At 39.5% G+C, this 26355-nt stretch overlaps 3 protein-coding genes and 1 pseudogene across 3 annotated transcripts; all 4 read left to right on the top strand.

Annotated features, from left to right (window-relative positions):
• Nucleotides 1-14952: 14952 nt before the first annotated feature.
• LOC149144699 (pentatricopeptide repeat-containing protein At5g56310-like) lies at nt 14953-15489 on the top strand. The gene has a single exon (XM_089452240.1). The coding sequence runs from the start codon at nt 14953-14955 to the stop codon at nt 15487-15489; it is 537 nt and encodes a 178-aa protein (XP_089308366.1).
• A 5518-nt stretch (nt 15490-21007) lies between these two features.
• Nucleotides 21008-23262, top strand: LOC149144698 (protein BPS1, chloroplastic pseudogene; annotated as a pseudogene).
• Nucleotides 23263-23660: 398 nt separating this feature from the next.
• LOC149144697 (UPF0496 protein 4-like) lies at nt 23661-24182 on the top strand. The gene has a single exon (XM_089452238.1). The coding sequence runs from the start codon at nt 23661-23663 to the stop codon at nt 24180-24182; it is 522 nt and encodes a 173-aa protein (XP_089308364.1).
• Nucleotides 24183-25035: 853 nt separating this feature from the next.
• LOC149144696 (UPF0496 protein 4-like) lies at nt 25036-25509 on the top strand. Its single transcript, XM_089452237.1, has one exon. The coding sequence runs from the start codon at nt 25036-25038 to the stop codon at nt 25507-25509; it is 474 nt and encodes a 157-aa protein (XP_089308363.1).
• Nucleotides 25510-26355: the final 846 nt, after the last annotated feature.

Genomic DNA, 26355 nt, shown 5'->3' with positions numbered 1-26355 from the left:
TATCAAAAAATATTAATAGTTAAATACCAAGTTTTAAACATTAACGCATAACATAAAAGTAAAAAATTTGAAATTTATTAAAAGAAATGTGTCATGCCAATAAAGACACTGTTAAACACCGTTAAGACAGGTGGATATAAGACAATGATAAATGAATGCATAATAATTTAGAAGTAAAAGAAATCCAATACACACTCTTGTGTTACATTAGGGTCAATTGAAATTCTAACAGGTAAGCCATAAACATTGATAAATTAATGCATAATATAGAAGTAAAAACAAAATGGAAACCAAAAGCTTTTGGTTCATTATTAAATTATTAGAACAGAAGTCCAATGCACACTTGTGTTAATATCATAGTAACTCTAACGATTAAGCCATTCACAATAACCCATGGTCAGTAAGCTATCTGCGTCCCATATTTGCATGGCATGCAGCTTGAGATCTCGACTTGTTGTAACTGCTCTGTATATTTGGCGATACTCCTAGGTCGGTATCAAACTCACTCTCCTTCCTTTGTCTGGATCTAGAGGCCACCCACACCATCTGAATGGGCTCGGTATCAACTCACTCTCCTTCCACCCACATCATCGGAATGGGCTCGGTATCAACTCACTCTCCTTCCTTTGTTTGGATCTGAAGGCCACCCACATCATCTTGTTATATCTTGGACATGTATTTCTGGATCGTCTCTCTGCAAGACATGATAAAAACTATCAAACACTTATTCTGGATATGGCTGACTTCATAAGTACAGGTTTTAATTTTTCATTAAAAAAAAAACATACGGAGATTTCTAGCCAAAACTTGGAAGATGATGCGTGCTGACTCGCCATTGATAATATGAAAAAAGCCCAATTCGCTGCAAGCGTCTCTCAGTTTTTTAAAGCTCCATCTATTCATCGTTGCTTCTTCCATATCGCTGCATAGAGTTGCAGGCCTCAACGTTGAAGGAAGGACACCCGCAAGAATTGAAAAACTGCCCCCGAAAATAAATGATTTGAATTTATCTAGGGGGAGTTGGAGATTGGAAAGGGATGTGGAAAGATAGCCAGAAGAATTAAAAAATTGCTACTGAAAATGTAATGACCCCAGAAGCTATAAACATGGAATTTTACTATGGTAAAAGATAGAATGGTAGTTGTTGTTTGATTGTAAAAAAAAAAACAAACAAAACGCTGATAAACTATTTTATTGAGAAATTTAAAAATATTTTCTTGAAATGCTGGCAGCCTCTTAAAGGAGGATTTCAAAGAAAGAAGTCAGTTGTATTAACTGATTGAAAACTACCCACTGAAGCAGGAAAAGTCCTGGTGGTGGGGAGAAAGCTCTGTGCTGTAGGGACAAACAGAGTGAGAGAGAGAGAAATCTTTTCCAAGAAGGAAAAAGAAATACAAGAGGAAACTGGTTAAGTCTGGTGAGGACCAGATAACCAGGCACGAGGTGCACATATCTTGTTGAGGGCTGAAGGCCTGCAAGATGGCTCGGGGGAGAATCCAGTCTTGTAGACGGATCTCAAGGTTGGGCGAAGAGCAGATTTGGCATGCAGGTGAATTTACTGAAGTACCCATTTACGACACTGGCGAACCAGGTACGAATTCATACTGCAGAGAAACTGAGTGTATAAAGAATGATAAATGCACAGAGGACATAAAGTAGTCAGGTAATGACTGTGTGTTTTACTTCTTTAATTTATACTGCAGAACAACTGAATCAATAATGAATGATGAATGTACAGAGAACTTACGGTAGTCAGGGAATGACTGTGTACATTTCTTTAACTACTATCATAATGAATAATTTAGTTGAACGGTGGTAGTTTAACTTAAATGCCAGATTATCTTTATGATAACATAGTAGAACAGATGGTAGGTAACTTTAAAAATACAGACCATCGACCAATATACATACTACAAGAAACAGAGGCACAGAGGTGGTTCTTATTAAGGAAGTGCGTGCCACAAAAACAACTAGCCAGAAGCTACAGAACTTAACCAGTTATGAACGTGTCGATAGTAACATCTGGAACCTTTTTGAGCTGTGCAAGAAAAGCCGGCCAATAAATCTTTCTTTAAACATTGACAGAAAGGAGACGATTCTACTCTAAGATACAAGAGAAAGATGAATAACGGAAAAATAAACATATCCTTTAGGAAAGAGGACAAACCCTGCAATCGCAGGAAGTAACGAAGCCCTACAGTAACCAATGCTGTTATAATAATATTCAATAAATACGGCCAACAGAGGCAATCAATATATACAAATTCACGGAAATAAACAACAAACGGTATTCAAGATCGCATTAACAGATCGGAGTATGCGCTACCACAGCCGTGAGCCGGCTGCGAGGTATCATTCTCTGGGTAACCATATCAACAGAGAACCCGTATATGCTTATAAGTAAACCTTTACATGAAGAATAATCTAAACCTTGCAGGAAAAAGGGAAACATATAAGGCGCTGTCGCATAAACCAATCGAACACATCATTTTAACAAATCATTCGATAACAAACTTATACAGAGGTTATAAGTATACTACTTCGATATCAGACATTAAGATGTAAGTGAATCTGAGTAGTGCTGCCGTCTCAAGGACAGACGGACGGCCGAGTTATAATCGGAGGCGAGTAACCATTAGCCATGGCGAATAGCATTCAAACGTAAACAACCCAGAAGGAACCCAGTCAGATGATAACCTTCGAATGCAGGATAGGTGTAACACAGATAATATGAACCTGGAAAATAACATTTATATACATATAACTGAAACAAGGAAATGTACAGTATAGTTCCGCTAACCAGAGGGTTGGGCATATAGCCAGCTCATTACAGTTTCCATTAATTTAAAAACAGAGGCATCAATGCCCAAAACCCCACAATGGGTAGAAACGTTCAAACTTGAGACACAGTAAATGCATTCGGGCACAAGTTCCGCGGTGTATCATAACCCACCGGAGCTGGATTTAAGCATGGCAGCTAAACTCCATAAGCCGTGAGGTTTCCCTCAGGGAACACCTCATCAACCCGAGAACGGAAGAGAATCGGCCACAGAAGACCAGACTGCAATAACAAACAAGTATACATTAGGGTCGAAGGAGCTTATAGCTCTCGTACCCAGGAGGCACCGTAAAAAGAAAAGTAACCTACCTGTGAAATTGCGGAGGAAGCCGAGGCATTGGGGTTGCGCTGTTGAAGTGGGCTCGAGCGGATCCGCCTGCACAGACTACCAGTAAGGAAATCATTTAGTATAAACATCTGAGAAAATAGATATGCAAAACTTAATCGGAGCGCGAGCAACCCAAAGAAAAAGAGAGTAGTTGCAGATGAATATGCAGGCGGGATAAGGCATTACCTGAATAAGTTTGATGGGCAAGCCACGACATCCAGAAGGCTAACAGAACCCGAACCAGAGTCTGAGAAACGAAGAAATTACAACCCTGTGTAACAAATGAGCCCGGCTTGCAGCGTGAGGGTTTATGTATTAACCCTATACCCTTGGGCTCACTCCAGCCCTCCGATCTGGAGCGTAAATCTTGACCGTAGACACCGCGCGGGAAGGTGGAGCGGGAAAGACGAGGTGTTGAAGCCCGAGGTGTCACATGGCCCCGCAGGTAGACCATGCCACCTGCCAACATGTGAGCCCAAGACATAAAGGCAAGCGATGACGTGGCGCCGGCAGGGACAGCTGCCGGACCCAAAAACACCGCGCCTATTTAATATGTATACCATGTACTGAGGGGTTGGTAGGTTAGTGCTTAAACAATATGCGCTCAACCATAATCTACCACCGTGCAGCAAATTAAATTTTATGTGGTAAGAGCTTAAGTCGACATGAAATACGAATTGACATACAAGCAATGCGAGAAAAGGGTTCAACTGGTTATTAGAGTTACCATTGGATCATATATGTTTCGCATTAATTTTTTTTTTTTTTATATGAATATGTATTTGAGGGTGTGACAAATTGGTATCAGAGCCCGGTTTCAACACTGTGGCCTCAGGAATGACATGTTTCACTGTGCAGAAGATTACACTATGCATATGGATAGAAGTTTTTTAAAAATAAAAAATAAAAAATAAAATCAAATAACTGCTGTTTTTGTCTATTTTAGGGGTGAGACACAGGAATATATCAGCTAATAGTTAAGCTAGGAAAAAGAAGTGAAATGCAAGGAACCGACAGCGCCCCTCGGGAAAACCCAGAGCTGTGGGTACAGTTGGGCGAGGAAACACGAAGTACTAATCTCGCAATACTGGAAACTGTTCAGTAGTTGAAAAACGAGATGGCAAGACTACGTGAAGACAACGCGCGCTTGACAGTGGAACAAGAGAGAATTCTGAAGAGTTTGTCAGACAGGCAGAACCCACCCCTATCTAATCCCAGCGCGGAACAACAGAAGATAACAGAAGAACAAGACTATGAAATTGGACCTGGAAATTCAGAAGGTAAGGAGGATCATTCTGATAATGTACCAGAACAGCAAACTTCAAAACGTCAGAGAATGGAGCTGCAAGGAGAATTTCGAAAAATTAAACCCCCACATTTTGATGGAGAACAGGAAGAAGCAGCTGAAGCATGGCTAATAAATATGAACAAATATTTTCAGTTGTATGAGTATGATCATAACTTGAAGGTGCGACTGGCTATTTTCCAGCTACAAGGTAAAGCAACCCTGTGGTGGGAGGAAATCAAGATTGTCAAAGGGGTAAGTGAACGGACCATCACATGGGAGAAGTTTCAGAAATACTTCAAGGAGAGATACCTGACTGAGCGCTTCTACGATGAGAAGGCAAGAGAATTCCATGATTTACGGCTGGGGCAACAGACTATGGACGAATTCATTAATCGTTTTACTTCTCTGCTACGTTATGTACCTTATATTAAGGAGGAAAAGGCCAAGGTGCAAAGGTTTGTGAGTAGCTTACATTCATATATAAGAGAAAGGATTGAGTTTGACAATCCTAAGACCATGGATGAGGTTATCCGCAAAGCAAGGATCTGTTACCAGCAGAATAAACAGAAGGGGGATACCTCAAATAAAAGATGGAATGAAAGAAAGAGTAGTCGGGTGGTTGGAAACAGCAAAGGAGGTCGCAGTAATGGAGGTAAGGGAGCTGGTAAAGGATTGAACAGCAGAGCTGTAGCAAGAAGTGTGCCCCGAGCTAGGCCAACAAGTGAGACTAAAATAAGTGAACAGCCTGTTAGGCCAGAAGGTGAAGGAATGACCAGACCTCCAGTTCAATGCTGGGGTTGTGGAGGACCTCACTATGTTAAAAATTGTCCACAGCGAAAGGGTACGGACCAGATATCTCAGATTCATGAAGCATCGACTGTGGGAGATGTGGCACGTAGTGTGCCGAGGATTAACGCAGACTTGGATGATCGCCAAGCGGAGTACCAGCCAACCATGGTGGAATTTGAAGGTAAAATCTCAAACCTTTCTATTGCTGTTCTCATTGATCCAGGAGCTACTTTAAGTTATATTAGCCCAAAGATAGTAGAACAGTGTAAGTTACAATCTGAGAAATTCAGAAATCCGTGGTTGCTCCAATTAGCTACAAGAGCCAAGAGACGGGTCCTAGCAAAAATCAATAATTGCTCTTTAACTGTAGCGGGACAGCCAATAGTTGTGGATCTGAATGTACTACCCTTGGGTTCATATGACATCCTGATTGGGATGGATTGGCTGGAGAAACATTGGTCATTAATAAACTGCAAGACTAAAACCATTCACTATAAGAATGATCTTGGTGAACAGCAAGAACTGCAAGGGATCAAGCACCCCGTACGGGTCCGACCCATTACAGCATCTCAGTTAGCTAAATGCATCAAAAAGAAGTGCCAGATTTATGTTGTTCAGGTGGGCTACGCAAATCAGAAGGACAAAACCGCTACGCTGGACAACATTCCAGTGGTGCGAGAGTTTGCAGATGTTTTCCCAGAGGAAGTACCGGATTACCACCTAAAAGAGATGTGGACTTTACCATCGAACTGATTCCGGGGGCAGCACCCATGTCACGGGCACCATACCGAATGAGCATACCAGAATTAATAGAATTAAAGATGCAACTCCAGGAGCTGCTAGACAAAAATTACATCCGTCCCAGTGTATCACCCTGGGGAGCCCCAGTGTTATTTGTCAAAAAGAAAGATGGAACTTTTCGGATGTGTATTGATTATCGTCAGCTGAATAAGCTCACGATCAAAAATAAATATCCTTTGCCCCGGATTGATGAACTCTTCGATCAAGTGAAGGGGGCAACGGTGTTTTCTAAGATCGATTTGCGATCTGGTTATCATCAGATTAGAATTAAAGAGGAAGATATCGCCAAGACAGCTTTCAGAACTCGGTACGGGCATTACGAGTTTGTGGTGCTACCTTTTGGTCTGACCAATGCACCAGCTACCTTTATGTGTTTAATGAACAGTGTGTTTCACAGGTTTTTAGATAAATTTGTGTTGATATTTATTGACAATATTCTAATCTATTCCCGAACAAGGGAGGAGCATGAGGAACATCTTAGAGTAGTGTTACAAACTCTGCGAGAACATCAGTTATATGTTAAGTTTAGTAAGTGTGATTTCTTCTGGGAAGAGATACAATACTTGGGCCATATAATCACCAAGGAGGGGATTGCAGTAGATCCTGAGAAAATAAGGACTATAATGGAATGGCCCATACCAAAGGACGTGGCAGATATTAGGTCCTTTATGGGGCTAGCCGGCTATTATAGAAGGTTTGCGGAAGGTTTTTCAAGGGTAGCATACCCTATCACCTCCTTACAAAAGAAGGGGAAGGTATTCAAATGGACTTCAGAGTGCCAGCGGAGCTTTGAGCAGCTTAAGCACTTACTCACAACCGCACCCATTTTGAGTATAGCTGATCCTAATAAGGATTACGTCGTTTGTACTGACGCAAGTAAAGAGGGTGTGGGAGGAGTGTTGATGTAGGAAGGAAGAGTAATTGCATACGAATCAAGGAAACTAAAGGAACATGAGCAGAAATACTCTGCCTATGACTTGGAATTGACAGCTGTTATTCATGCATTAAAGATGTGGCGACATTACCTCTTGGGAAGAAAATTTTTGCTGTTAACAGACCATCATAGTCTAACAAATTATTTCAGTCAACCCACCTTAAATACGATACAAGCTCGTTGGGCAGATTTCCTAAGTGGGTTTGATTTTGAAATCAAGCACTTAAAAGGAAAGGAGAATCGGGTAGCTGACGCATTGAGTCGAAAGGTGCAGTGCTTGTGCAGAATTTCGGTCAGTAGATGGCAGAATACCTTACTTGAAAGGATAAAAATAGCAGCTGATCAAGATGTTGTTTACCAGCAAATTAAACAGCAGGTACAACAACTTTCTGGAAGGGAAATACAACAGGGATATGAGTTAGATGATGCCGGAATGCTGTACTTTAATAAAAGGTTGTATGTACCTAAAGAAGACAGTCTTAGAAAACTGATTCTGGACGAATTTCACATCAGCCACTACACCGGGCATCCAGGTTACCAAAAAATGGTCACCGCACTTTGGAAGGAATACTATTGGCCAAGGATGAAGAAGAATGTAGCTGAATACCTGGCGTGATGCCTGGAATGTCAACAGATTAAGGCAGAGCATTTGCATCCAGCAGGGCTGCTACAACCCTTACCCATTCCGGAATGGAAATGGTAAACTATTTCCATGGATTTTATAACAGGGTTGCCCCGAACCAAGAAAAATAATGATTCTATTATGGTGGTGGTGGATAAGCTAAGTAAGGCAGCGCACTTCATATATGTACAGTCTACGTATAAGGCTGTGCAAATTGCTCATATTTTCATGCAAAATGTGTTCAAATTGCATGGACTTCCGAAGGTAATAATATCTGATCGTGATTTCAAGTTCACATCAACTTTTTGGACATTGTTTGTTGAACTGGGAACACAGCTGAACTTTAGGACAGCCTATCATCCCCAGACCGATGGCCAAATGGAACGAGTGAACCAGGTGGTGGAGGACATGTTGAGGGCATGTGTTATGCTGAAACCAACCCAATGGGAGGAATATCTCCACCTGGTTGAGTTCGCATATAAAAATGGGTATCACACGTCAACACAGCTGAGTCCCTTTGAGGTCCTGTATGGGCGGAAGTGCCGCACACCCTCAAGTTGGGGTGGACCTGAGGATAGATTAAGATTTGGTCCAGAAATGCTCAAGGAAATGGAAGACATGGTGAAAAAAGTGCGTACCAACTTAAAGGTTGCCCAGGACAGACAAAAAAGTTTTGCAGACCGGAAGAGAAGGTTCAAAGAATTCCAGGTCGGAGACCATGTTTTTGTAAGGATTCAAGCCAGAAGGAGTACCTTGCAGTGGAGTGGGTGTGCCAAACTTGCCCCTCGCTATTTTGGACCTTTTCAAATCCTGGCAAGAGTGGGGCCAGTAGCTTATCAACTTGCCCTGCCAAGCCATATTAAGATCCACAATGTTTTCCACGTTTCTGTACTTAAAAAATACGTCTACGATCCTAAACATGTGATCCAATGGCAAGATGTTCGGGTAAGAATTAATCTGGTTATTCTAGCTAAGCTTCAACCTCAAACAAGGAAATAACTAGATCTGTTGTTGATTGCAGGTCGAGCCGGAAGGCGAGGTTCTGGTCGAACCATTGAACATTCTCGACCGGAGAGAAGTGCGGCTGCGGAAGCGGGTTATTTCCCAAGCTAAGGTGCAGTGGCAGCACTATGGGCCTGATGAGGCCACTTGGGAGGATGAAGAACTCCTGAAAGAAGCTTACCCGAATTTGTTTAGGGGAAACAGACATCGGGACGATGTCCAATCACAGGAGGGGGAGATGTAATGACCCCAGAAGCTGTAAACGTGGAATTTTACTATGGTAAAAGATAGAATGGTAGTTGTTGTTTGATTGTAAAAAAAAAACAAACAAAACTCTGATAAACTATTTTATTGAGAAATTTAAAAATATTTTCTTGAAATGCTGGCAGCCTCTTAAAGGAGGATTTCAAAGAAAGAAGTCAGTTGTATTAACTGATTGAAAACTACCCACTGAAGCAGGAAAAGTCCTGGTGGTGGGGAGAAAGCTCTGTGCTGTAGGGACAGACAGAGTGAGAGAGAGAGAAATCTTTTCCAACAAGGAAAAAGAAATACAAGAGGAAACCGGTTAAGTCTGGTGAGGACCAGATAACCAGGAACGAGGTGCACATATCTTGTTGAGGGCTGAAGGCCTGCAAGATGGCTCGGGGGGAGAATCCAGTCTTGTAGACGGATCTCAAGGTTGGGCGGAGAGCAGATTTGGCATGCAGGTGAATTTACTGAAGTACCCATTTACGACACTGGCGAACCAGGTACGAATTCATACTGCAGAGAAACTGAGTGTATAAAGAATGATAAATGCACAGAGGACTTAAAGTAGTCAGGTAATGACTGTGTGTTTTACTTATTTAATTTATACTGCAGAACAACTGAATGAATAACGAATGATGAATGTACAAAGAACTTATAGTAGTCAGGGAATGATTGTGTACATTTCTTTAACTACTATCATAATGAATAATTTAGTTGAACGGTGGTAGTTTAACTTAAATGCCAGATTATCTTTATGATAACATAGTAGAACAGATGGCAGGTAACTTTAAAAATACAGACCATCGACCAATATACATACTACAAGAAACAGAGGCACAGAGGTGGTTCTTATTAAGGAAGTGCATGCCACGAAAACAACTAGCCAGAAGCTACAGAACTTAACCAGTTATGAATGTGTCGATAGTAACATCTGGAACCTTTTTGAGCCGTGCAAGAAAATCCGGCCAATAAATCTCTCTTTAAACATTGACAGAAAGGAGACGATTCTACTCTAAGATACAAGAGAAAGATGAATAACGGAAAAATAAACATATCCTTCAGGAAAGAGGACAAACCCTGCAATCGCAGGAAGTAACGAAGCCCTACAGTAACCAATGTTGTTATAATAATATTCAATACATCGGCCAACAAAGGCAATCAATATATACAAATTCACGGAAATAAACAACAAACGATATTCAAGATCACATTAACAGCTCGAAGTATGCGCTACCACAGCCGTGAGCCGGCTGCGAGGTATCATTCTCCGGGTAACCATATCAAAAGAGAACCCGTATATGCTTATAAGTAAACCTTTACATGAAGAATAATCTAAACCTTGCAGGAAAAAGGGAAACATATAAGGCGCTGTCGCATAAACCAATCGAACAAATCATTTTAACAAATCATTCGATAACAAACTTATACAGAGGTTATAAGTATACTACTTCGATATCAGACATTAAGATGTAAGTGAATCTGAGTAGTGCTGCCGTCTCAGGGACAGACAGACGGCCGAGTTATAACCGGAGGCGAGTAACCATTAGCAACAAAGTTATTAGCGAACCATGGCGAATAGCATTCAAACGTAAACAACCCAGAAGGAACCCAGTCAGATGATAACCTTCGAATGCAAGATAGGTGTAACACAGATAATATGAACCTGGAAAATAACATCTATATACATATAACTGAAACAAGGAAATGTACAATATAGTTCCGCTAACCAGAGGGTTGGGCATATAGCCAGCTCGTTACAGTTGCCATTAATTTAAAAATAGAGGCATCAGTGCCCAAAACCCCACAATGGGTAGAAACGTTCAAACTTGAGACACAATAAATGAATTCGGGCACAAGTTCCGCGGTGTATCATAACCCACCAGAGCCGGATTTAAGCATGACAGCTAAACTCCATAAGCCATGAGGTTTCCCTCAGGGAACACCTCATCAACCCGAGAACGGAAGAGAATCGGCCACAGAAGACCAGACTGCAATAACAAACAAGTATACATTAGGGTCGAAGGAGCTTATAGCTCTCGTACCCAGGAGGCATCGTAAAAAGAAAAGTAACCTACCTGTGAAATTGCGGAGGAAGCCGAGGCATTGGGGTTGCGCTGTTGAAGTGAGCTCGAGCGGATCCGCCTGCACACACTACCAGTAAGGAAATCATTTAGTATAAACATCTGAGAAAATAGATATGCAAAACTTAATCGGAGCGCGAGCAACCCAAAGAAAAAGAGAGTAGTTGCAGATGAATATGCAGGCGGGATAAGGCATTACCTGAATAAGTTTGATGGGCAAGCCACGGCATCCAGAAGGCTAACAGAACCCGAACCGGAGTCTGAGAAACGAAGAAATTACAACCCTGTGTAACAAATGAGCCCGGCCTGCAGCGTTAGGGTTTATGTATTAACCCTATACCCTTGGGCTCACTTCAGCCCTCCGATCTGGGGCGTAAATCTTGACCGTAGACACCGCGCGGGAAGGTGGAGCGGGAAAGACGAGGTGTTGAAGCCCGAGGTGTCACATGGCCCCGCAGGGAGACCATGCCACCTGCCAACATGTGAGCCCAAGACATAAAGGCAAGCGATGACCTGGCGCCGGCAGGGACATCGGCCGGACCCAAAAACACCGCGCCTATTTAATATGTATACCATGTACTGAGGGGTTGGTAGGTTAGTGCTTAAACAATATGCGCTCAACCATAATCTACCACCGTGCAGCAAATTAAATTTTATGTGGTAAGAGCTTAAGTCGACATGAAATACGAATTGACATACAAGCAATGCGAGAAAAGGGTTCAACTGGTTATTAGAGTTACCATTGGATCATATATGTTTCGCATTAATTTTATTTTTTTTATATGAATATGTATTTGAGGGTGTGACAGAAAATGAATGATTTGAATTCATTTTGGGAGAGTTGGGAATTGGAAAGAAACCGGGAGTCCTTGACCTGTCACCTGCAACACTAACTTGACAATTAATTCAACGTACACGGCACTTACCCAACTCCCGGAAAAAATTCCGGGACTTTTCCGCCACGACATTGGATAGATTGTTAACGGAGATTGTGACGGAGATGGAGGGGCCCATTTTTCCACGTAGAGGCAGTCGAGCTACCTGCAATCGAGATAAGCTCAGCGGTTGCCATATTGTGGTTGACTTGGGGTTATGCTACAGTAGAGAGAGTTCTTGAGATAGTGGGGAATTTCAAGACATTGAAGAAGCTCGCGATCAATGACATGTGGGGGAAGCCAATGACAGACGACTGTTTTCGTTGATAATCTGCTCGAAAGGCTTCCTGGACTAACGCGACGAGTATGGAGCATGTTTGATCTGGGAAGGCAAAAAAACGTATTATTTCACTTGCAGTTTTACGCTCTCCAAGCTCTGCGGTGGATTTTTCAATGGTGATGCTTTTCTGCTTCTGCTAACATATCAGTGACATAACCGCAACGTAGTGTATTGCGCTATGTTTACGGACAATTCTAGCTGTGCGAAAATGAATTTGATCCTTTGATAATTTAGATGAAATTTCATAATTTATGAGCTAAAGTAAAAATTTGTATTTAATTTCATAATTGTATTACAGATGATGATGTCTATCATTAAAAATATTATTTACTAATTAGATCTATATTTATTTATGGTTTATCACTATAATTATTATTAGAGTAATATAAAATGATTAAAAAAAAAATTATACCGAAATCGAATTTTTTTTTGGTACGTATCGAATTCGGTAACTATGGATTTAACATGTCAAACCTTTTTTTTAATTGGAATCGTGGAGGATCAGGTGTGATCTCCTTTTGTATGTATGCGTTGCACATCGTGACATTCATTTTTCCAGCAGAAATGATCTCATTACGTATGTATTTCACGATTGCGCCATTCATTCTTCCACCAACCATGAACGAATGGCTACCACCTCTAGAGAAAGAAGGGGTTGAATGTTAAGCGATTGAAAGAATCGCCAACGCAATTTTGATTCTAGTATGTTTTATGATCGCGAATTATTTCGTTGTGGATAACTGAATCTCAAGTGTCTGCCCCGCATTAATCTTTTTTATCTAATTTGATCCCGCAACCATTCTTTTGTTTCTTTGAACTTAAATTTGTATGTTTGCAATATTTCACGGCACTAAGGTAAGCCTTCTATCAAATATATTTTTCAAAGATTTGTAGCTTGTTTTCATTTGGTAGGCTCTCACTATGCCAAAAGATCAAGAACGGATAAGTATTAATTATTTTTTGGGGGTGTACTTTTGGAAAAATATAATATATGTTACCTTGAATGGAAATGTGTTCACTGTTTCGAAATTCAATTTTTTGTTATTGTATTTTTATTTGAAATACTGCGCATATGATTCAAATTACTATCATATTGATTATATTTATATATGTATTATTATATTGATTATATTTACGCTGTAAGGCTTTCCCTCTGAAATCAACTCTCCCAATTGCCACTGTGTAATTGTCTGAACCATTCGATCAGATGTTAGATGATTGAAAATTTCTAGACCGTTGGATGAATAATTAGTTTAGGGTAGTTTCGTATGTTCTTTCTACACCGTTTTTCCTGTTGCTTCAAATCTTCTTGTTAAATCTTGCTGAGCAGGCCAGGGCTCTGGGCATTCCACTCTAGGAATCTTGATGATCACCCCAACATTGATCTCGCCATCAATGACGCTGATGAAGTCGACACAGAGCTCAATCTCGCCTAGGGCCATGGTGGTGCATTGCTTCGAGAGAAGATGGTGGAGGCTGCCTCTGCCAAGGTCGTGGTCAGAGTCTTGCTGTTAAATCTTGCTGAGAAGGCCAGGTTTCTGTGCATCCCACTCTAGGAACTTGATGATCACCCCAACATTCATCTCGCCATCGATGGCACTGACAAATTCGACCCAGAGCTCAATCTTGCCCAGGGCCGCGGTGGCGTGTTTCTTCGAGAGAACTCTGTATTATATACATCGATGGTTTCAAGTTATGAGCAGAATGGACAACCCAACGAGGCCTTGGAGTTGTTCCGATAATCGCAACAACGAGGTTTGAAACCTGTCATATACATGGTGGTAACCATTCTTCTCGTATGCCCCCACTTAGCAGCTCTGCAAATGGGTAAGGAAGCCCATGGTTACTTAATAAGGCACGCCTTCCAGTAGGATGTTTATGCAGGGAGTGATCTAGTAAATCTGTATTCCAACTGTGGAAAAAATGGAGATTGCATATCGGGTATTTGGGCAAATGCCTGAGAGAAAAACATTTATTTTTGTGCCAGAGATATTAAAAAAAAGAATTTCGAATCTTTAATAGAATTCCTTGGGAATAAAAGCTAGAGAAATTCCAATAGATAGGTATTACATCTAAATTTTTTTTATCAGAACGAGGAAACCATATTTTGAAAATTGAAATTTATTGATGGCACCACCAAGGAGATTCATAATTACATTATTAGAAAGGGTTATGAGGTGGATGTTTTTTGGGTAGTTCTCTGATGGACATGTATTCAAAATGCGGGAACATAGAGTATGCCCGAAATGTGTTTGACAGAATGTCTGAATGAAACTCTGTATTATATACATCCATGGTTTCAGGTTATGAGCAGAATGGACAAACCAATGAGGTCTTGAAGCTATTTTGGCAATCGCAACAACGAGGTATGATACTTGTATTATACATGGTGGTAACCATTCTTCTTGTATGCTCCCACTTAGCAGCTCTGCAAATGGGTAAGGATGCCCATGGTTATTTAATAAGGCACGCCTTCCATTGAGATACCGGGTATTTGGGCAAATGCCCGAGAGAAATGTGGCTTTGTGGAATGCAATGATCAAAGCATGTTTTGAGAATGGGTACACTAATGATGCCCTGAAAATTTTCCATAAGATGCATTTTTCAGGTGTAAAACCCAACTCAACTACCATCTTGAGTGTCCTCCCCACATTTTCCTACTTGGCAGCTCTACAAAAGGGTAAAGAGATCCACAATTACATACTTAGAATGGATTTGATTCTGACATTTCTGTTGAGACTGTTTTCATAGACATGTATGCAAAATGTGGAAGTATGGAGTTAGCATGCCAAATATTTGATAAGATGTCTGAAGCTAATGTGGTCTCATGGACTACAATGATTACAGGCTATGGTATGCATGGGTATGGTGAGGATGCTCTCCAACTTTTTAACCGAATGAAAGAGGAAGGCATGAAGCTAGACCATGTCACTTTTGTTGCAGTACTATTTGCTTGCAGCCATGCAGGCTTAGTGGATGAAGGCTTGCAATACTTTGAATACATGAAACAAGTTTACCATATCACACCTCAGATGGAACACTACGAATGCATGGTTGACCTTCTTTTCCACACTGGGAAACTATATGAAGCGCAAAATTTGAATAAAAAAATGCATTTAAAAGCTGATGCTGGTATATGGGCAACCTTGCTTAACGCATGTTTAATCCATGACAACTTGGAGCTAGGAGAGTATGTGGCAGTGCAACTCCTTGAAGTAGAACCCAGAGATGCTGGAAATTATGTTCTATTGTCAAATGTCTATGCTACAGCTGGCAGGTGGGATGATGCAGTAAAGATGAGAATGATGATGAAAGGCATTGGCTTGAAAATGATGCCATGATGCAGTTGGATTGAACTCAACAACAAGGTTCATGCATTTCTTGCTGGAGACAGATCAGATACACAATCTCAAAAAATTTATGCCACATTGATGAGTTTGTGTCTACATATGGAAGAGGCAGGGTATATACCAGGCACAAGATTTATAATGCATGATGTAGAGGAGGAGGAAAGGGAATACATCCTATGTGGCCACAGCCAAAAGTTGGCAGTTGCTTTTGGAATTATTAGTACCTTCCCTGGGACACCTGTTCGGATCACCAAAAACCTTCGTGTTTGTGGTGACTTCCATAATGCCACAAAGTTTATCTCCAAGATTGTTGGGTGAAAAATAATTGTCAGGGATGCAAACCGTTTCCACCATTTTAATGCTGGGATCGGTTCTTGTGGGGATTATTGGTAATCAGATTGAAATGATCTTAACACACTAGTTTGGAAAAACTCCTTTCACATTCTAGAGCTTTGTCTTAGTAGCACATGACTCGGTGTCACATTTCATTATGGGATAGTGTTCACTTCGAGTTTCTGAAGTTTGGGAATTTGTAATGAGACAGTTTAAGAGATGTTGAGTAGTATTTGCTAAAGGATGTGCAAAGCATTGCAGTGGATGTTATCATTATATCTAGTCAAGAATCATAAATGCTTTGGTTGTTCATATGTGGGGTTCTCTTGACAAAGTCTTCAATATAAAACAAGGATAGATTCTCATTCTCTCTTGAACCTCAGTTGCAATAGTTCTTTTGCTCAGAAAAGTCTGTGAAGAAAGCAAGTGGGTAAATGCGCAGAAGTAATACTTCCAAAACCTATTGATCTGTTTGTCTTTTTACAATATGCTTCACATATCATGTCTGATAAGAAGCTTACTTTTGATTGGTTTTTGATGCAGCACAATTTTTTTCACTGATCGATGCAACCTTAATTTCACTTGCTGAACGCATTGGTGCATTTTATGCTCTCTCAAGGTCTGTAGGTGCCTCACCTCCCATTCATTTGGATTTGAAACTTCATTGGATGGGATGTTTGTAACTGTATATGAGTCCACATTACCAGTTGGGAATGTTAAACTTGTGGGAGTGACATGAGTTGGGTGCTCATGTAAATAATGTCAAATCAGGTTGGAGAATCATGTTAATGGAGTTCAGGACAAAAATATTTCATGATCACAAGAATACTATGAACTTTTATCATTTAAGATCATTAAAAAAGGTGTGGGGTTATTTTTCTGAAATAACTAACAAAAGCAAACGACATTTACATATTGTGCTCATTGTTTGATTACATGGGATGATCTATTTACTTATGCAATTCTCTTCCACTTGTACGTTTGTCCACATCTAGAAACTGGTTATTTTATTTCTGATCTTTTAACAAGTTTTCCATTACAGGTATAGAATTGTCTTCTTCTCAATTATGCGAACTAGATTTTGTTGCGATTATGGATTTATCATTTTTTCAAAAAGAAGAGCTCTGTGCTAAGTGCAATATTTTTTTAAGCTCAAACATTTATTGTTGTGCTAGAGAAATTAAAAAAATGATTTTGAATCTTTAATAGAATTTCTTGGGAATAAAAGCTAGAGAAATCCAACAGACAGGTATTATATCTAAGACATTTTTTTATCACAACAAGGAAACACTATTTTGAAAATTGAAATTTTTTGATGGCACTACCAAGGAGATCCATAATTACATTATTAGAAAGGGTTGTGAGGTGGATGTTTTTTTGGGTAGTGCTCTGATGGACATGTATTCAGAATGTGGGAACATAGAGTATGCCCGCCATGTGTTTGACAAAATTTTTGAATGAAACTCTGTATTATATACATCGATGGTTTCAGGTTATGAGCAGAATGGACAACCCAACAAGGTCTTGGAGTTGTTTCGATAATCGCAACAACGAGGTTTGAAACCTGTCATATACATGGTGGTAACCATTCTTCTCGTATGCCCCCACTTAGCAGCTCTGCAAATGGGTAAGGAAGCCCATGGTTATTTAATAAGGCACGCCTTCCAGTAGGATGTTTATGCAGGGAGTGATCTAGTAAATCTGTATTCCAACTGTGGAAAAAATGGAGATTGCATATCGGGTATTTGGGCAAATGCCTGAGAGAAATGTGGCTTTCTGGAATGCAATGATTAAGGCATGTTTTCAGAATGGGTACACTAATGATGCCCTGAAACATTTCCATAAGATGCAATTGGTAGGTGTAAAACCCAACTCAACTACCATCTTGAGCATTCTCCCCACATTTTCCTACTTGGCAGCTCTACAAAAGGGTAAAGAGATCCACAATTACATACTTAGAAATGGATTTGATTCTGACATTTCTGTTGAGACTGTTGTCATAGACATGTATGCAAAGTGTGAAAGTATAGAGTTAGCATGCCAAGTCTTTGATAAGATGTCTCAAGCTAATGTGGTCTAATGGATTGCAATGATTGCAGGCTATGGTATGCATGGGTATGGTGAGGATTCTCTCCAACTTTTTAACCGAATGCAAGAGGAAGGCATAATGCGTAGAAGTAGTACTTCCAAAACCTATTGATTTAGTTTTCTTTTTGCAGTATGCTTCACATATCATGTCTGATAAGAAGCTTACTTTTGACTGGTTTTTGATGCAGCAGAAACTATTTCACTGATAGCTGCAACCTTAATGTCACTTGTTGAACAAATTGGTGCATTTTATGCTCTCTCAAGGTCTGTAGGTGCCTCACCTCCCATTCATTTGGATTTGAAACTTCATTGGATGGGATGTTGGTAACTGTATATGAGTCCACATTAACTAAAGCAAGCAAAAAACAAAAAAACAAAAAACACAACTCAAGCAACAAAATAGTGAGTATATTATTAATAGTTCCACAAACATGGTGCCAAAAATCATGGTCCTTTTATTTACCTTCTAAATACTTAGAAGACAAATGAAGATTTGTACATTTAATTATCAATCTGAGGTTCTTACGGAACTTACAAACTATCATGCATAGTATATGTTAGTACAATTTATTATGTGTTATCATAGTTATAGTATTCTGAATGAATGTCACAAGGCAAGATATTAATATTCCTTCACAAGTCACAAGGTGAAAACTGACACCACACTTGCAATCAAAACCACTCTTACGAGGAACTAAATAGTGAACTAGTAGGAAATTAAACACACTTGTAGGAAAGTAAATGCATTGGTAATAAAGGGTGACTTTTTCAATTGTTTAGATGATCTTGAATTATGTAACAAGAATTCACATGAAATGCAGGGGCCAACAAATTTGTAAAAAGTTACAAGTTGTAAGAGACTCGAAACACATTGTGTTGTAAAGAATCACATCATGAAAATAATTTCAATTTTTGGAAAATAAAGTAAAGAAAAAGTTAAATCTAAAAACAATGTAATTAGCTAAATATGAAAAAATAGAGAACTATAATGTTAATTGTAAAATTGTAACAATGTGAGTTGCAGTAATAACCTAGACTATGACCTACAACTATAAGTGAACTTGAATTGTAGCAATAACAAAATCAAAAGTTATAATTATATGAGTTCCAACTGTGTATAAGATAAAGAGTTACAACATTATGTAAATAACCAAATTAAATGTCAAGCTTGCAACATTGTGTAAATAATAGTTAAAATATCAAAGTTGGAGCACTATGTAAAGAACAAAACTAAATATTAGGGTTGCATCAAGATAATAAACAAAGTAACCATTGGAAATAACATAATGTAAATAAAACCATAGGTACACTATAATGTTATTAAGCCGTAAGGCGTTCCCTCTGAAATAAACTTTGCTCTCTGCTTATGTGTCATTACTTTACACCATTAAATGATATGTTAGACGATTGAAACATGTTGAGTCGTTCGATTATGCTGAGGTAGTTGCAACTCCCTAATAGTTTTGGCTTAGCTTCTGGTTTCGGCTTCGCGTCATCGATTGAAGGTTGGGAAACACTTCTTCGGCAGTTGCGCTTCTTGGGACCGAGATTAGCACTATGAATGCCTGCGTCTGATACCGATTGAAATTGCACTGAAGGTAGTGAGCAAGATCAGAGCGCGGGAGCGGTTCGCCGAGCTTCCGTGTCTTGCACCTAAAAAATTAACGGCACACACTTTCTTTGCAAGCTCTTGGTTGTCTTACTATTTTGTTTCTGTTACCAAGCATTTCCCCTATTTTCGTCATTTGGTTTGTGAACTTCTTCAGCAATGAGTCGCCCACATGATGGCCATTCTCTGTTCCTAAACTATGGAAATCCTTTCAGAATGGTTGCTTCTAATCGATCGTCTAATCAGTCTGCAAAGTTTAATGAGATATTGAATGCCTTTGAGAGTTCCATAACAAGAAGATTAAAGCAACTCGAGCCAAAGATTTTGAAGAACACGATAAATCTGTCGTGGATGCAGCAACCCATGGTGATTTTATCTGCTATACACGCGGACCTCAAGTCCCTTATTACAGATCTGCAATTTCCTATAGCAGAATGGGATGAGAAATGGATGGATGAATACCTGGATGAAACTGTAAAGCTTTTAGACATTTTCCTTGCAATAAATGTCGAAATTTCAAGCTATCCACAGAAGGCACACCCATAAAAAATGATCAGTCATGAATATATCAGTAAAACTGACCAGCATGAAATGTTTCTTGGTTTAGGGTTTCTTAGGGTTTTTCTTTTTCTTGGTTTAGGTATGGAACTCGAAAAGTTTCAAGGCTTTTCCAGTTTATGATCTCGAAAAAAATCAGTTGAAGTCAGTTTATTTAAGTCGTATAGAGAGTCAGGGATAGTATGCTTGTAGTTGCCTTTCGCAATAGCTTTAAAAAAAAAAATCCTCCTTCACGGAGGTTGACTGCTCCAGCTATTTCTTTCTTTGTTGGTTTCAGATGATGTGAATTTTGTGGCGTTTCTTTGTGTTGAGGCAATTAGGATTTTTCTTGAAAATAAATTGGTGAATATTGCCATTTTCATTCCTTGATGACGTTTTGTATAGAGACTCGGGGATAATATGCTTGTAGGATTTTGCATCTTTTAAAAACATCGGTTGATCTTGTCATCCCTGGAATTCTTTCTCATATCGTTTTCTGAATGGGATGTAATTCTACTTCACCCATTTTACTTGTCTTTGGACGCAGGTATATAAGCTTTCATTGAGTCGGAGAGAATTAATCAGATTTTCTTGCTCAGAAATATCTTAATAGATCCCATATGTCATTGTGTGTTTGGTAGGGTATCGACATAACACCTCAACACATCCAACACAACCTCTGTGCCAGGGAGCCTTTGGACAAAACCCTCGGCGGACCAATAAGAAAACAAAGTGTAAAATTGTGGAATAAGGTTTCAAGCTTTATAGGTTTTGCTACCTGTCTTTGCAGGTGATAATGTTATGGGACGAGCTTCTGTGTCTTGCACCTAAAAGATTAACGTCACACACTTTCTTTGCAAGCTCTTGGTTGTCTTTCTATTTTGTTTCTGTTACTAAGCGTTTCCCCTGCTTTCAAATTTTGGTTTGTGAACTGCTTCAGCAATGAAACGCCCACATGATGGCCATTCTCTGTTCCTAAACTTTGGAAATCCTTTCAGAGTGGTTGCTTCAAATCGATCGTCTAATCAGTATTCAAAGTTTAATGAGATATTGAACATCTTTAAGATTTCCTTAACAAGAAGATTAAAGCAACTCAAGCCAAAGATTCTGAAGAACACGATAAATCTGTCGTGGATGCAGCAAGCCATGGCAGTTTTATCTGCTACACACGCAGACCTCAAATCCCTTATTACAGATCTCCAATTTCCTACAGCAGAATGGGATGAGAAATGGTTGGACAAATCCCTGGATGACACTGTAAAGCTTTTAGACATTTGCCTTGCATTAAATGGCGAAATTTCAAAGCTTGAATATTTCTAGCTTCTTGTTCATTATGCTTTGCATTTACTTGACTTTTCAGATGGCATTTGGTCTAACGACAAGCTCTTCTGTGTCAAAGGTTCTCTCCAAGAATTGAAGGAAAAAATGGTGTAAACACCCAAAGGAATAGTAGGATTGAAAATTGCATTGTGATATTACAACATATGAGTAAAAGCCTTGAGTTTGGAAAGGTAAAGTCATTGTCAAAGGGTAGTGTTTTCTTGAGAGCGATGTATGGAGTGAAGACAACAACCATATTTCTTTGCAGTGTGGTGGCCTCTGCTCTCGCTGGGCACTCTGGCCCATTGATTGAATTGCATATTCCTGATAAGTTTTTGTGGTCCACAACATTCATGAGTTTGCAGCGAGGGATTAATGACGAAATCAAGAGATGTTTTGCTAATGACCGAGATCGAGTTTTGAAAAAGTTAGAATTGTTCGATGCAGCGATAGAAAATGTTCACCCTATAGTTGAGAAATTATCTACTGCTAACATTGTCAATGGAACAGAGAAAGTGGAACATATGAGAATTGCTACATTGGAATTACAACAAAGTGCACAATTGCTTGCCCAGGGGTTAGATCCTCTCTCTAAACAGGTTAATGACTTCATGTTATTCTGAGTGGAAGGAATGCATTGCTTGATAGTCTCAGGTTATCCGCAAAAGGCACACCCATCAGAGATGATAAGTCATGAATATATTAGTAAAGCTAACCAGCATGAAATGTTTCTTGGTTTTGGGTTTCTTAGGGTTTTTCATTTTCTTGGTTTAGGGTTTCTTAGGGTTTTTCATTTTCTTGGTTTAGGTATGGAACTCAAAAAGTTTGAGGGCTTTTCCAGTTTATGATCTCGAAAAAAACAGTTTAAGTCAGTTCATTTAAGTCGTATAGAGAGTCGGGGATAGTATGCTTGTAGTTGCCTTTCGCAACGCCTTTAAAAAAATCCTCCTTCACAGAGGTTGACTGCTCCAACTGTTTTTTTCTTTGCTGATTTTGGATGATGTGAATTTTGTGGCGTTTCCTTGTGTTGAGGCAGTTATGATTTTTCTTGAAAATAAATTGGTGAATATTGTCATTTTCATTCCTCGATGACGTTTTGTATAGAGACTCGGGGATAATATGCTTGTAGGCTTTTGCATCTTTTAAAAAAATCGGTTGATCTTGTCATCCCTGGAATTCTTTCTCATCCCATTTTCTGAATGGGCTGTAATTCTACTTCACCCATTTTACTTGTCTTTGGACATAGGTATATAAGCTTTCATTTAGTCAGAGAGAATTAATCAGATTTTCTTGCTCAGAAATACCTTAATAGATCCTATACGTCAGTGCGTGTTTGGTAGGGTATCGAAAAGCCTTCAGTTTGGATAGCTAAAGTCACGTCAAAGGGTAGTGTTTTCTTGAGAGCGATGTATGGAGTGAAGGCAACAACTATATTTCTCTGCAGTGTGGTGGCTTCTGCTCTCGTTGGGCACACTGGCCCATTGATTGAATTGCATATTCCTGATCAGTTTTTGTGGTCCACAACATTCATGAGTTTGAAGCGAGGGATTAATGACGAAATCAAGAGATGTTTTGCCAACGACCGAGACCGAGTTTTGAAAGAGCTAGAATTGTTGGATGCAGCGATTGGAAGTATTCACCCTATAGTTTAGAAATTATCTTCTGCTAGCATTTTCGATGGAACAGAGAAAGTGGAACATATCATAATTTCTATATAGGAAATACAACAAAGTGCACAATTGCTTGCCCAGGGGTTAGATCCTCTCTCTAAACAGGTTAATGACTTCTTTCATGTTATTCTGAGTGGAAGGAATGCATTGCTTGATAGTCTTAGGTTATCCGCAGAAGGCACACCCATCAGAGATGATCAGTCATGAATATATCAGTAAGGCTAACCAACATGAAATTTTTAGTTTTTATCTTTTAGATTGCTGGAGGGAACTCCAATATCCTTTACTAATCACAGCAACCATGTTAGAAAGCTGCTCCATGACTGGTGGGGATTGTATGAATATCTGGTCTATTAGTCAGATTATATGTATGGCTCTTGTAACCGTATCACTACATATAAAAGTCATATTTAAGTCAGTTTATGATCTTGAAAAGGTAGTGAGCAACATCAGAGCGCGGGAGCGTTCGCCAAGCTTCCGTGTCTTGCACCTAAAAAATTAACGGCACACACTTTCTTTGCAAGCTCTTGGTTGTCTTGCTATTTTGTTTCCGTTACCAAGCATTTCCCCTATTTCTGTCATTTGGCTTGTGAACTGCTTCAGGAATGAGTCGCCCACATGATGGCCATTCTCTGTTCCTAAACTTTGGAAATCCTTTCAGAATGGTTGCTTCTAATCAATCGTCTGATCAGTCTGCAAATTTTAATGAGATATTGAACGCCTTTGAGATTTCCTTAACAAGAAGATTAAAGCAACTCAAGCCAAAGATTTTGAAGAACACGATAAATCTGTCGTGGATGCAGCAACCCATGGCCGTTTTATCTGCTATACACGCAGACCTCAAGTCCCTTATTACAGATCTCCAATTTCCTACAGCAGAATGCGATGAGAAATGGATGGATGAATACCTGGATGACACTGTAAAGCTTGTAGACATTTGCCTTGCAATAAATGTCGAAATTTCAAGTTATCCACAGAAGGCACACCCATCAAAGACGATCAGTCATGAATATATTAGTAAAATTGACCAGCATGAAATGTTTCTTGGTTTAGGGTTTCTTAGGGTTTTTCATTTTCTTGGTTTTGGTATGGAACTCGAAAAGTTTCAAGGCTTTTCCAGTTTATGATCTCGAAAAAAATCAGTTGAAGTCAGTTTATTTAAGCGGTACAGAGAGTCAGGGACAGTATGCTTGTAGTTTCCTTTCGCAATAGCTTTAAAAAAAAATCCTCCTTCACAGAGGTTGAATACTCCAGCGGTTTCTTTCTTTGTTGGTTTCAGATGATTTGAATTTTGTGGCGTTTCTTTGTGTTGAGGCAGTTAGGATTTTTCTTGAAAATAAATTGGTGAATATTGTCATTTTCATTCCTCGATGACGTTTTGTATAGAGACTCGGGGATAATATGCTTGTAGGCTTTTGCATCTTTTAAAAACATCGGTTGATCTTGTCACCCCTGGAATTCTTTCTCATCTCGTTTTCTGAATGGGTTGTAATTCTACTTCACCCATTTTACTTGTCTTTGGACGCAGGTATATAAACTTTCATTGAGTCGGAGAGAATTAATCAAATTTTCTTGCTCAGAAATACCTTAACATATCCCATACGTCATTGCGTGTTTGGTAGGGTATCGACATAACACCTCAAAACATCCAACGCAACCTTTGTGACAGGGAACCTTTGGACAAAACCTTCAGTGGACCAATAAGAAAACAAAGTGTAAAATTGTGGAATAAGGTTTCAAGCTTTATACATTTTGCTACCTATCTTTGCAGGTGATAATATCGTGGGACGAGCTTCCGTGTCTTGCACCTAAAAGATTAACGGCACACACTTTCTTTGCAAGCTCTTGGTTGTCTTGCTATTTTGTTTCTGTTACTAAGCGTTTCCCATGTTTTCATCATTTGGTTTGTGAACTGCTTCAGCAATGAGTTGCCCACATGATGGCCATTCTCTATTCCTAAACTTTGGAAATCCTTTCAGAATGGTTGCTTCTAATCGATCGTCTGATCAATCTGCAAAGTTTAATGAGATATTGAACGCCTTTGAGATTTCCTTAACAAGAAGATTAAAGCAACTCAAACCAAATATTTTGAAGAACACGATAAATCTGTTGTGGATGCAGCAAGCCATGGCGGTTTTATCTGCTACACATGCGGACCTCAAATCCCTTATTACAGATCTCCAATTTCCTACAACAGAATGGGATGAGAAATGGTTGGACAAATCCCTGGATGACACTGTAAAGCTTTTAGACATTTGCCTTGCATTAGATGTTGAAATTTCAAAGCTTGAATATTTCCAGCTTCTTGTTCATTATGCTTTGCATTTGCTGGGCTTTTCAGATGCCGTTTGGTCTAATGACAAGCTCTTCTGTGTCAAAGGTTCTCTCCAAGAATTGAAGGAAAAAATGGTGCAAACACCCAAAGGAATAGTAGGATTGAAAATTGCATTGTGATATTACAACATATGAGCAAAAGCCTTGATTTTGGAAAGGTAAAGTCATTGTCAAAGGGTAGTGTTTTCTTGAGAGCGATGTATGGAGTGAAGCCAACAACTATATTTCTCTGTAGTGTGGTGGCTTCTGCTCTTGCTGGGCACTCTGGCCCATTGATTGAATTGCATATTCCTGATCAGTTTTTGTGGTCCACAACATTCATGAGTTTGCAGCGAGGGATTAATGACGAAATCAAGAGATGTTTTGCCAACGACCGAGATCGAGTTTTGAAAGAGTTAGAATTGTTCGATGCAGCGATTGAAAATGTTCACCCTATAGTTGAGAAATTATCTTCTGCTGACATTGTCGATGGAACAGAGAAAGTGGAACATATCAAAATTGCTACATTGGAATTACAACAAAGTGCACAATTGCTTGCCCAGGGGGTTAGATCCTCTCTCTAAACAGGTTAATGACTTCATGTTATTCTGAGTCGAAGGAATGCATTGCTTGATAGTCTCAGGTTATCCGCAGAAGGCACACCCATAAGAGATGATCAATCATGAATATATTAGTAAAGCTAACTAGCATGAAATGTTTCTTGGTTTTGGGTTTCTTAGGTTTTTTCATTTTCCTGGTTTAGGTATGGAACTCAAAAAGTTTGAGGGCTTTTCCAGTTTATGATCTCGAAAAAAATCAGTTTAAGTCAGTTTGTTTAAGTCGTATAGAGAGTCAGGGATAGTATGCTTGTAGATGCTTTTCGCAACACCTTTAAAAAAATCCTCCTTCATAGAGGTTGACTGCTCCAGCTGTGTTTTCTTTGCTGATTTTGGATGATGTGAATTTTGTGGCGTTTCCTTGTGTTGA

The sequence above is a fragment of the Pinus tabuliformis genome, chromosome X, assembly GCF_031772625.1.
Source record: "Pinus tabuliformis cultivar Carrire ecotype Pingquan chromosome X, CPIR1, whole genome shotgun sequence".
Classification (NCBI taxonomy): domain Eukaryota; kingdom Viridiplantae; phylum Streptophyta; class Pinopsida; order Pinales; family Pinaceae; genus Pinus; species Pinus tabuliformis.
The sequence above is the reverse complement of the archived record's forward strand: the minus strand, read 5'-3'. Positions and strand labels throughout refer to the sequence as shown.